General features: G+C 52.7%; 1 protein-coding gene across 2 annotated transcripts in view; it reads right to left on the bottom strand.

Annotated features, from left to right (window-relative positions):
• Positions 1-1,733: 1,733 nt before the first annotated feature.
• TM9SF4 (transmembrane 9 superfamily member 4) overlaps positions 1,734-11,866 on the bottom strand; it is a 53,576-nt gene continuing 43,443 nt past the window's right edge. For both annotated transcript variants that reach the window (XM_028118679.2, XM_028118680.1), the window contains 6 exons: positions 11,273-11,356; positions 9,494-9,669; positions 8,901-8,964; positions 7,592-7,711; positions 6,664-6,753; positions 1,734-3,684 (listed from right to left, as the gene is read on the bottom strand). In XM_028118679.2, the coding sequence (XP_027974480.1) occupies positions 3,535-3,684; positions 6,664-6,753; positions 7,592-7,711; positions 8,901-8,964; positions 9,494-9,669; positions 11,273-11,356 (684 nt within the window). In that variant the 3' untranslated portion in view covers positions 1,734-3,534. The remainder of the gene's footprint in view (positions 3,685-6,663; positions 6,754-7,591; positions 7,712-8,900; positions 8,965-9,493; positions 9,670-11,272; positions 11,357-11,866) is intronic.

Here is an 11,866-nt window from a genome sequence, read left to right as displayed (position 1 = left end):
TAAAATTAAGATTACCCACAGAAAGTGTTAGGATATGGAGCAACTGGAATTCTCATCTACATCCCATCTGGGATGGGAATGTAAAGCGCTACAATCATCTTGGAGAAGGGCTTGGCAGTTTAGTTTACACGCCCTACCATATGATCTAGCCATGTCATTGCTTCACTTATTCACAGCAGCTTTATTTGTAATAGCCCCAAACTAGAAACAACTTAAATGTCCATCAACAGATGAGCAGATCAACAAATTATGGCATATCCATACCATAGAATGATACTTGGAAATAAAAAGGAATGAACTACTAATCTACATAACACCATGGATGAATCTCAAAATACTTAGGCTGAGTGGAAAAAGATGGGGGGGGAAGCATACCGTATTTATACAAAGCCCTAGGAAATGCAAACTAATCTACAGTGATAGGAAATAGATTGGTGGTTTCTTGGGGATGGTTAGAGGCTGGAGGGCAGAATTACAAAGGACATGAGGAATCTTGGGTTGATGGGTATGATCACTATCTTGATTGTGGTGTTTCATGGCATATGTACCATGGTTTCATGTTATATATACAAAGATGTATAGTTCTTTTAAAAAGGCAGGTATGGTAGTGGTTGGAAGAACACATCTGGGAGTGTGTTTCAGCTGAATACTACTCCAGCACACACCTGCCATGGGACCCTCAGCAGGCTACCTCAAGCATGGATACCTCAGTTACCTCCTCTGTAAAAGGGGGCTAATAACAGAACATGCCTTAGAGGATCATATTCAGGATTTCCATAATACATGGAAAGTGGAACAGCGTCTGAACACTGGAAGTATTCCTTGCACGCTTCTCATTGCAGATGAGGAAATTGAGGCATGGAGCTGGAGAGGGTGGGGTTACAATAGGCAACTGGCTGTTTTTGTTTGCTTGCATCCCTTACTGTGGGAAATTGTTCTTTCCACACATTTCAAGGGATTTGGGTGGGGCTAAAACTCACAGTATCCAGTATCCTTGGAGTATGCAGCCTGTAAACAGAATTCTGTCTTCCTGGATATAGTGACTGGTCCAAGATGTGCAAACAGTAATCCAAGCTGGGCCCATCAGAAACCTTCTCTACGATTTACCTATATTAAATATACTAAAGTAGGGAAGGAGAGATCTTTTTCTCTAGGCTTTCCAAAGTAACGTAAGCCTAGAGTGATCTGTGACCTGCCCTTACCACCTCCTCATAGGGAAGATTTTTGACAATGGGACCGAATGGGCCAGGGAAAAGCACAGTGGAGAAAGGGAGAATCCTAAGGCTACCCCTTGAGCCCCCAGATCTATCCAGACCTGAAACCAAACCACTCCTTTCCTTGATGACTTAAGAACCAATCAATTTCCCTTGGCACATAAGCCAGTGTGACCTATGTTTCTATCTGAAGTAGTCTTAGATGACAGAGAGGTGAAGTGAGTTGGCAGTAAAATATTGGAGCTGGGAATCTAAAACCAGATCTCACTGCGGCCAAAGCTCATACCTGACTGCCCTTTCCTACTCGTGGGAGCAGGGCAGATGCTTGTGATTCAGGAGGGAGGGACTGATTAGATGGGAGAGGTTCTGGACTTGTACCACACAGGGGAACAATAGGGGCTGAGCCCTGGAAAGCCTGACAGGAGACTGAGTTTTGAGGGAAACCCCTCGGCTCAACCCATTTGGGAAGTTGTCTCACCTCAGGCTCCTAACGCTTGCAAGAGATTCCGGAGACATGACAACAGGACAATGGCATATTTATTTACAATTGGACCAAAAAAAGGCATACAGGCATCTTTTAATTAAAAATAATAATGATGATGATTAAAAAAGTCAGAAAAATCGATGATGTTTGAACCCTTTGTGAGGAGTCCATTTCCCTACTCCCCCCTCAAAAGAGAATCTCTTAGGGAAAAAATCTGAGATTTGAGTGAACAAAAGCCTGCAATATCATTGTCTACTGCTTGGGTTCCCTTTTCTCCAACCTGATTCTTGGTGGACACCGCCTGGCGATACGGAGTCACTGTGAACAAGTTCGAGAAGTTCACTGGTTTGACTGGTGGAGCTGGTAGGGGCTGCTGGGGGGAATCTGGAGTCAGGGTGCAGGGTGTTAAGGGGGTGGGGTGTGTCCCTAGCTTAGCCAGCATCCTGAGCTTTGTCTTGTGGTGGGAGTCCCAAAGGGGCCGAACCAGGGGTGAGAGGCTGTTACTTAAACCCTAATCCCAGGGTGGGTTTGGTCTCTTGCAACTTAAGAACAAAGTCTGGGACATGCACAGGGTGGGCAGGGGGTTGGGTGCTGACAGAGGTGCCAGCGTTCTTCTTTCTACCTTCTTTCTACCTTGGCTCCTTGCCTACTCCTGGGAATTGGAGACAGAGCGACAGAAGTGACCTTCCATCTCCCTTCCCACAAGCAGTTTTCTGGGTGTCCCCCAAAGGAGGCAAGAATCCGATGGGAGGCAGAGGCGGAGGGGATGGGACTGGCTGAGAGCTGGGCCCGAGCACTGAGGCTGGGGGCTATCAGGTGAGAACACCTCTCCCCAGCCACCTAAAGGAGGGCATGTGGGTCTCCCAGCCTTGTCCTGCCCTGGAAGGGGGAGGGGAGAGGGCCTGCCACCAGCACACTTTGCAAAGAGCAGCAACCCCCCGAGGAAAGTACTGGGGAGCAATCCTGAGGGGTGAGGACCCTCATTCCAGACAGACATGTGGATGCTTGGCTTGACTCTGTAAATACTTGGCCCTGGATCCAGGGTTTCTTGGCACAAATAGTTCACTGCAAGTCTCTTCTCTGGTCCAGCAAACTCCCACTGCTCTGAGCAGGGGTGAGTCCTGCTGTCCTGGGGCACATGGCCCAAGTACTTCCAGGGAATTTTCCTTGGAGCAACCAAGACTTGGTTGACCTGGAGGCCTGGCTGGACGCCCTGCCTTGGGCTGCCCTGGGAGGGGGCTGGGGGAGAGAGAAGAGTGAGGGGCAGGGCCGGTAGAGGCTGGTTGGCACTGAGGATGCGTGTCCGGGCTAGAGCTGTGCTTTGTCACGGCATCAGTGGTGAGCACAGGCCATGAGAGGCTCGGAAACCTCACCGAAGCCCCAGAAGGCCAGGCATTTCCTCTTCCAGTTAATCGTGGGGTGGCCAACAGCCTGAGGAACTGAGGTGGAGACAGTGACCAAAACCCAGTGTCTTGGTGATTTATCCATCCTGGATCCATATGTTAAAAAAAACTAAGGAGAAAACCCCCAACCAAAAAAAATAAACCTGAATAAACAGGTCTGAGAGTTCCTGCTGGAGGGAACTTTCTTAGCACTGAAGAAAAAACAACCCACAAAAACCTCATCCCCCACAGAACTGGAATAAAATGATGAAGAAAAGTCCCAGATTTATCTACAGGTCCTCCCGCCCCCCACGCAGCCCCAGGATCCAGGAACACTGTGCCAGGAGTTACATTCCGAACGAGCAGGAGGTACTTTATTTGCGTGCCTGCAGTTCCCCACGCAGAGTGGCTTCCTGTCCGTGGACGGAGTGGGCCTGGCCATGGGCCACCCCCATCAGTCTATCTTCACAGCAGCGTAGATCTTGCGCACAAACATGTAGGCTGCATAGAAGCCGATGGTGCCCGTGAGAAGCCAGAAGGACAGGACCATGAGGGCCGTGTAGCCAAAGTACAGGAGAGAGGGGATGAACTCAACGATGTCCAGCTGGGGCACGGGTGGAGAGAGAACAGAGTGGGGGACGCTCAGTGCCAGCCCACCGTGGCCAACTGGTCCCCCCCCACCCCCTCCCCCCAGCCTTCTCACTGATCTCCTGGCGAAGCTGAAGCCTGGGAAGGGGAAGGGGCTTGCTCCTGGTGGGCAGCGAGGGGCGGGCAGAGCTCATAGCCATGGTGAGCCTTCGTTGGCACATGACCCCCGTGGCAGCTTATTAACCTGCGCACAGATGGAGCACAGGGGGGTCCAACCACACCCACAGTTACCCAGCTAGGAAGCAGAAGGACACGGGATTTCCGACTGGGGCTGGAGGGCTGGGTTGGGGGGGGGGGTCTATGGCCCAATTCCACCGACTTGGGCCATTTCTTGGTGGGGAGAGAGGAGGGGGCAGGAGTCTTTCTGGAGCAGGGCCTGGGAGCTCATTGGGAGACAGGGGGGACTCCAGGGGCCAGGGCCAGAATGCCTTAGGCAGGAAGGGCCACAGCTGTGTCTTCACCCTCCACAGTCCCCAGAACGGCACAGCGACATTCCAGGATGGCTGGAGCGGTGGCCAGGGAGGGGAGGGGGGAGAGAGGCATCCAAGTCTCCCAGCTTGAAGAGCAGAGAGCCTCTGTAAGCCAGCTTACAGTCCTCGCCTCCTGACAACGCATCTGTCACTTTTGCTAACATCTCCCAGGGGTTTCATCTGGGAGCACACTAGACTGCTCTGTCGAGTGTAGCGGCCTGGCAGCGATGCCAGAGGCCTGGGCTAAGTGGAGCTAGTCTGGAACCTTGCTATCAAGACCTGCTCATCACACCAGGGCCTGAGTGGGGACTGTGCCAGGGCTCGTGGACAGACACATGGACACAAATGTCAGGAGCTCAGAGCAAGTCAATAAAGACCTTCTCCCTAAGGTCAAATATCCTCAAACTAGGAGGTGAAGGCCATGGTTTCAGGCTCAACCCTCCCGTTTCACAGGCTTTCTCAGGGCTGGAGAGGGGGTGAGGGAGGTAGGGGACAGGGCAGTGGTGAGTCCAGTGGTGAAACCGGGACAGGGAGGCAAACAGGCATGGCTGGAAAGGCCCTTAGAATTAGACAGGCCAAGGCTGTCATTTTACAGACAGGCTCTGGGACTAGGGGTGGAGGTTTTTAGAACAGAGAGGTAAAAATGGGGCACAGGGAGGAAGGACAGGAGGTTGTGACATGACCCTGGGGGGCAGCAGAGGAGGCCATGTAGCTAAGTTTTGTTTGCCCAACACTGTCTCCTGTCTTCCATCTTCCCGGGGTTTTGGGGTACCCACTGCCTACTCTGTGGTCCTGTTGGGGCTGTCAGTTTTAATACAACACCTAAGCTGGTTGATGAGAGTGCACCATCCCGCTGGACCTGAGTAACAGTGAGGGACGGCATGTAACCTGGGCTGATGAGCAGCTTCCCTGGGACTGATCACTTGACAATAGAGGAAAGATGTTCTTTTAGCTCTAGGGCTGTGAGGCTGAAAAAAGAAGACTCTAGGGCTGCCACTGGCATCTTTCCACTCTGAGGCAAGATCCTGCGTGCAGATTAAAGCCAAGAAAACACACAGATCTGAGGCGTGGATGTGGAGCCCCAACATCCTTTGAAGTGTTGGATCTAACCATGCCTGAGGCTAGAACTCCAGCTTCTTTAACCTTCCAGTTCTACCAGTCCGTACATTCTCTTTTTGCTTAAGCCAGTTGGAATTCAGTTTTAGTCACCTTCCCCTCAAGAGTTCTGATGAATATGGGCTATGGAGGAGGGAAATTAGATTTGTTCTGAATGATTCTAGGACGAAGACTATGGCCTAAAGACGGAAGTGACAGGGTGGCAGATTTCACTGTGAAGCACGGAAGACCTTGATAATGATAGGAGCTAGCCAAAGAGCATGAGAATGTCACTGGATGTGCCAGAGCAGGGGTCAGCACACTTTTGCTCAAAGGGTCAGATTATACAGAGCTTAGGTTTCACCGGCCATGTGGCCCCCGTCACAACTACGCTACACTACCACTAACATGTGAGAGCAGCCGTAGACAGGAGGTAAGTGAGCGAGCACGGCTGTGTCCCAATAACACTTTATTCACAGCAACAGGCCGACCGACACTCGTGCTCGAGTTTGCTGAGCCCTGAGCTCCGCGATCACTTGTTGGGACGGCTGGAGAAGAGGGGCACGGTCAGCAAACTGGAAGCAGGGGTGGAGCACCATCTTAGGATGATCCACACCGTCCTTTCTAACCTGACCATTTTGAGAAAGGGCGTCCCAAGCCTCCACCAACTGTCCCGTGACTCTGGTTTGGGAACACACCCTGGTTGCAAGCAGAGGACTGCCTGTCTTTGGGTTCTGGAGACCCGGCGCACCGTGGGGGACATGGTCTTTGGTGGTAGCCTTGGGAGTGAGGGGCCCACCAGAGCGAGCCTACATTCCTCTCAGGGGCCCACCTGGCTTACACGTCATGCGTGAACCTCCCACAAGTAGCGTGGCGAGTGGGGATCTGTTTATATTTTGCCTCATGCCACTCTTGGGAGCAGTGAGCTCTGGGGGTGTACCTGAGTTCCTAAATTTGGGCGCTAAAGGTGATTTCAGCATTTTCTGCTTGTATCGTTATTAACTCCTTCTCATCTACTTTCTTTATTCTTTCGTGTTATTGCTCTTTTTTTCCTAGCTTGAGGTGTCCCTCGTTTTTCTTATGAATAGCACTTTAAGGTGAGAGATCTCCTTTAAGTTCTGCTTTGGCTGTATCGCACAGGTTTTGCATGCAATATTCTCACTGTCACTTATCCTACAGGCTTTTGTCTCCCAAAACACACAGAACACAGATTCTCTCTGTTCTAAAAAGATGCATGTTCTGGAACAAAATGGCTTTGGTTCTCCCCGCTCTCGGCAGGAGAGACTCTGAACTTGGGTTTTTTCCCTAGCATCCTCCTCTCCACCAACCTGCCCTGAAAGGGCTGGGGGCTTCCTCACCCAGGGCAGTACCTTGTTAACAAAATAGAAGATGGCATAGACCAGGACATAGAATGCGGATCCCCCGGAGACCAGGAAATTCCTCCACCACCAGCGGTAATCCTGAAGAGGAAACAGAGTAGTCCTTATCTCCAGGTGTAATCTCTTGCCCGAGTTTCACGGTCGCCTGAGAAGCTAAAGACTTGAGGCAAGAACGGTAAAATTTGGGGTGACGGGAATGTTTTATATCTGGACTGTGACAGTGGTTACATGACCGTACGCATTTCTAAAAACTCACTGAACTGGAGACTAAAAAGGGTGAGCTTTACTCTTCATAAATGAGATCTCAATTAAATCACTGAGGACCACAGCAAAAGAACAGTAATAACAACAACTAACATTTCTTGAGCAAACGCTCGTTACGTGCCAGGCACTATTCTAAGTGCTGTACGTGAATCAGTTCATTCCCTCCTTGCAGCAGGCCCGAGTCAGGCCCTATTGCTGCCCTGTCACGTGACGAGGGACGGAAGGCACAGACGGGTTAAGCAACTGCCAACCAGAGCTACTAATGGAGGAGCTGGGGTTTCAGCCCAGGCCGTCTGTCCCAGAGCCCTTGTCAAGGGGCTCTGCCAAGAGCTAGTCCCCAGAGGGAGGGAAGGTCACCCACTCTGCATCAGCTACTGGAGAAACCACCACTGGAGTGGACTCTGTACTGACAAATCTACCGGCCTGCTCTCGTGTTGCCGTGACGACTTCATGTGACTATGCTGTGAGGCAAGGATCATTAACTCCAGTCTACAGCTGAATAAATGGAGGCTCAGCAAAGTGAAGTGATGGACTTGCCCAAGACCTCATAGCCGGAGGAGGGAGGCCCACATGGGAAACCCAGACAGCTTCACTGACCCATTCAATGCTGGACCCAGCTCTCCTCACCCCCAACTTCTGGCCCCATTCCCCTCACCTCTGCACAGAGCTGGAAGTACACCATGACGATGCTGATTTGTGAACACGACACCACCAGGATGATGAAGACAAGGAACAGGAAGCCAAAAAGGTAATAGAACTGATTCTCCCAGATGGCCTGTGGACACATCACAGCTGGCCTTCAGCTTGGCCTGCCTCCACCCAGCATACGCTGCCTGTGCTCAGAAAGCCATCCGGCAGTTACGACTGCCACATCACCTGCCACCAGGGCAGGCATGGAGAGACACCATCATGATACCACTGGGGCCTGTGGGCCTGGCATGTGGCTCTGACTGGCCCTTTCTCCCTGGGTGAGCCAGGCTGTTCTCAGGGAAGGGCGGGGGCATGGCTGACCCTGCAATGGGTGGGCCCCAGCCTCAATTCAACAGCTTGTGGCAAATAATGAATCCCACCCGTCCCAATCAAAATTACACAGCAACCACCTCCACTCAGGGGCAGCCTCCTGCATGCCAGGTATGGTGCTCCATGCTTTACGTGCATCTCCAAACGTAAGCCTACGAAAGAGTGGCCATTTATGGATGAGGAAGCCAAGGCTCAGAGAGGCTGGTGATTGGCCCAGAGTCACACAGAGTACGGTGGCCTCCTGGCGGGGGGCAGCCAACCCATCCTCAGACCCTTTGCCTAGGCAGGGCTGGGTGGGCAAGTGGGTCTCAGCAGGGAAGGCTTGTCCAGCACAGGCTTGGTGCAGGGCACCGAGCTGGGTCAGCCAGGCACAGATGGCTCTGAGGAGCCCTTCTGCCAACTTCCATCTTGGCACGGCTGGGACAGGAGTCATCATCATCACGACAGCCACTATTTAACAAGTACTGCTGGAAAATCAAGCATGTGCCTCTTACAGACATTCTCACTCCAGTCTCACAGTGATCCTGAGAATTAGGACTCATTCCCCCCGCCACCCCTTTCCTGAGAGTTCTGAGTAGCAGGTCAAGATGTGTGGGGACCTGGAACTCAAAGTGGAGGCCGAGATATGAATAATGGTGGAGTCTGGCTGCAACATGACTGAAGTAGCCCCTACTTTCTGAGCGCTTCACACACACCAGAGCCCGTTCACGTGGCCCATCTCCTATATCCTTCCAAGCCATCCTGAGGGGTGGAGTGAGGACCCCGAGAGGTAAAAGGGTCCATCTGAAATCTCACGGGTGGCCAGAGGCAGAGCACGTTAAGTGGGGGGACGGGGACCAGGCTAGCGGTGGGGGGGAGGAGGGGAGGCTGTGTGGGGAGGGGCGGCGGAGCACCCCCACCAGCCCCCTGGGGCTGACCAAGCCCTGGGGAGAAGCGGTACTCACGCTGAAGATGAAGAAAAGCTCAATGAACATGGCACCGAAGGGCAGGATCCCGGCCATAAGAATTCTGTAGCAGAAGGGGAAGAAGGTTAATGCCGCTAGGAGACCCAGGCCACTGGGGCAGGGGGGGAGGGGGGCCAGGCTCCTCCCAGGCGGCACGGAGGACAGTGCTCACGCAGCTGCGGTGGTTCTAGTTCTCTGGCATGCTTTTGTACCATTACAGCCTCCTGAGAGGGTGGCAAGGTGGGCATCACTCTCCCTATGTTACTGATGGGGAAACTGAGGTACAGAGAGGTAGGGTGAGTTGCCTATATCAAGTGATGGTCTTAACCTGTCTCACCCGCACTTTTCCACCCCTCCCTTCCCTGTCCTGGTTCCCAGGCCAACACCAAGTCTGGTTACAACTTGGTCCTCTTGAACCTGAGTGAAGTTAAGCTTTCATGAAGTCTACTAGAGCCTGCTGGAGCTGCAGAACACCAGTCACAACGCCCCTGGGGGAGGGGACTCGTTCCATGTCCTCCTAAGTAAATGGCTCCGGGCAGTGTTGGCCTCGCCCACTCCAGAATTCCCTGGCCTTGCCCCTGCCAGAGACTCACCCAACAAATCGGTTCATGTACCACCGCTGTTCAGGGATCTGCCGGGGAATCTGGTTGGTGCGCACAGGGTTGTCATATGGCTGCTTGCGGAAGCCGAAGTAGTAGCCCAGGTAGACAAGGGGCAGGGATATCCCGAACCACATGCACAGCAGGGCCACCATGGTGGGGAAGGGCACCTGTGGGCACAGTGCCATGAGCCCCCCCCCTGGCCCCCACCGCAACAAGGCCCTGATGCCCAGGGCCAGGGGCTGTGCGGGGCGGGGGGGGGCACTGGGTCCCACGGAAGGAGGGCCACCATGGTGGGTGGGGAAGGTCCTGCACACCCACCCCCACAAAGCTCCTGGCCAGAACCTCCTGGGGCTGACGAGCCCCGGGGAAAAGCGGAGGGCAGATGCAGGACCATTTGGGCTGTGAAGTAGAGAAGGAACCATGGCATCCCAGAAGACCTTGTCAGCCGGGGAGGAAGTGGGGAAAGAACAAAGGACTGAGAACATGAGGGGAAGAGGAGGCCAGAATGAAGGGGAATTATGTGGTACGTGAACTGGAGACAAAAGGGAAAAAACAAAAGAGCACCAACTGTGTGTTCCCGATTTTGTTAAAATAAGACACCATAATATACTACAAAGTAAAAAAAAGCAGGTTATAGAACTGTATGAATAGAACTCCATTTTAACAGAAGCATCCCAATATTTATATGTTTATGTGCCTACAGAGGGCTGTGCCCAGACGTTAACGGTATTTCCTCAGATGGGATGTAGCCCTTAGACCTGACTTTTCATTTTCTTCTTTATCCTATTCTATTCAGTATTATGTTTTTACAAGAATCATGCAAACTGGAAGAAGCGAATTAATAGACGCAAAGTGTTTAGAATAGTACTTATTCCAATGTAAGCACGATATAAATATTTGCCATTTCATTGTAATTTTAAAGTTACATCATTCCAGTTTAAATATAGCTAAAAAGACTGCAAAAATTATACTAAAGATTACATCAACTTATCTGTACTTTCCAAAATTTCTACAACGAATGTTTATCATGAGCGGTTGGTAGCTGGGAGGAAAATGTTAAAAGAGAGAAGGAACGCAGCGAGAAAAGAGGAAGTGAGAGGAAGAGCATGACTCTGTCTTTCCTGAGGGCGGCTTCCCCGACTCTGCGAAGAAGCCAGTCCTCCGGCACCGCGGACTCCCAGCCTCACCCCACCACCTCGAACAAAGGGGCACCTGCAGGTGAGGGGAGGCGGCTCTAGCCGCTAAGGCTGGGACGGCAACTGCCTGCCCCCACCTCCGCGGCAGCCCTGCAAGGGAGCGAAAGCCCATCTCCCCACCCCCGCTGAAGTTCACAGGCCTTCTCGGCGAGTCCTGGGCAGCTGCTAGCAATGCCTGGGGCTGGCAGGATCCCTGCACTGAGGGCAGGACAACCTGCGGGGGCCGGGACCCAGGGGCGAGGACAGGAGGAGAGCCTTATTGGGATACTGACCTAATAAACTCGCACCAGGCGGCTTTCCCTTGGCTGAGGCAAAGGGAGATTCCCCAGCTGGCCCCTGGACTGTGGAAATCTCCCTTTGGAGACGTGAGCTTTGGCCAGCTGTCTGCAAGGGCCCACAGGAAGGCCAGGGCTGGGGCATGGGCAGCTGGATGAGCAGGGAGGGGGGAAACCCCGGGTAGCCCTCGGGCCCTGGGGCTGGAAACAGAACTCCCGGGATTCAGAAAAGGGAAGAGAACAGCAGGGAGTGATCTGCCAGAGTGCCCGAGCACAGCTGGGCGCCCCCCCTTACTTACTGCTCCTGATGAATGCTTTCCCCAGATGAAGCAATTCAAAACGAAGCAGATGCCAAAAACCACGCCAGGGTAGAGCGTTGCCGTCTGGAAGCAAGGGAGACCAGGCTGGGGAGCTGCCACCTGTTCCGGTGGGGCCCCCAGACTAGAGGCTCTCAACCCTCCTTGTCCTTCAGGATCCAGCTCCAGGGTAATTCCTTCCAGAAAGCATTCCCTGAACTGCCCGTTCCTTGCCCTCATCCCAGTGTGTGATTATGTACTGCTACCTGGTCAACGCCTGCCTACCCCCAGAGACTCTTAAGCTCCTTGGGAGGGGTGTGTTGTCATGTCTCCCCCCATGCTCCCCTGTTCACTGATGTACGCCCAGCGTTTAGAACACAGTAGCTGCTCAGTAAACATTTGTTGAACAGGAATGAATGAATGAAACTTTTACAAAACATGTACGTGTGGGGCCCAATCCAAACTGCCTAGAGGTGTGGGTAAGCTTTAATTGAGTCTTAGGGGTGGCGGGTGCTGGCTTCCACACACATCAGCTCACCTAATCCCCACTATGGGATTTTTAAAGAAGAGGACACTGGGGCACTTGGGTCACTCAGT

Source organism: Eumetopias jubatus, unplaced genomic scaffold (genome assembly GCF_037043125.1).
Source record: "Eumetopias jubatus isolate StellerSeaLion01/CBP00866 unplaced genomic scaffold, mEumJub1_p1.0 scaffold_9, whole genome shotgun sequence".
NCBI lineage: Eukaryota > Metazoa > Chordata > Mammalia > Carnivora > Otariidae > Eumetopias > Eumetopias jubatus.
This window is presented reverse-complemented; position numbering and strand designations above follow the sequence as displayed.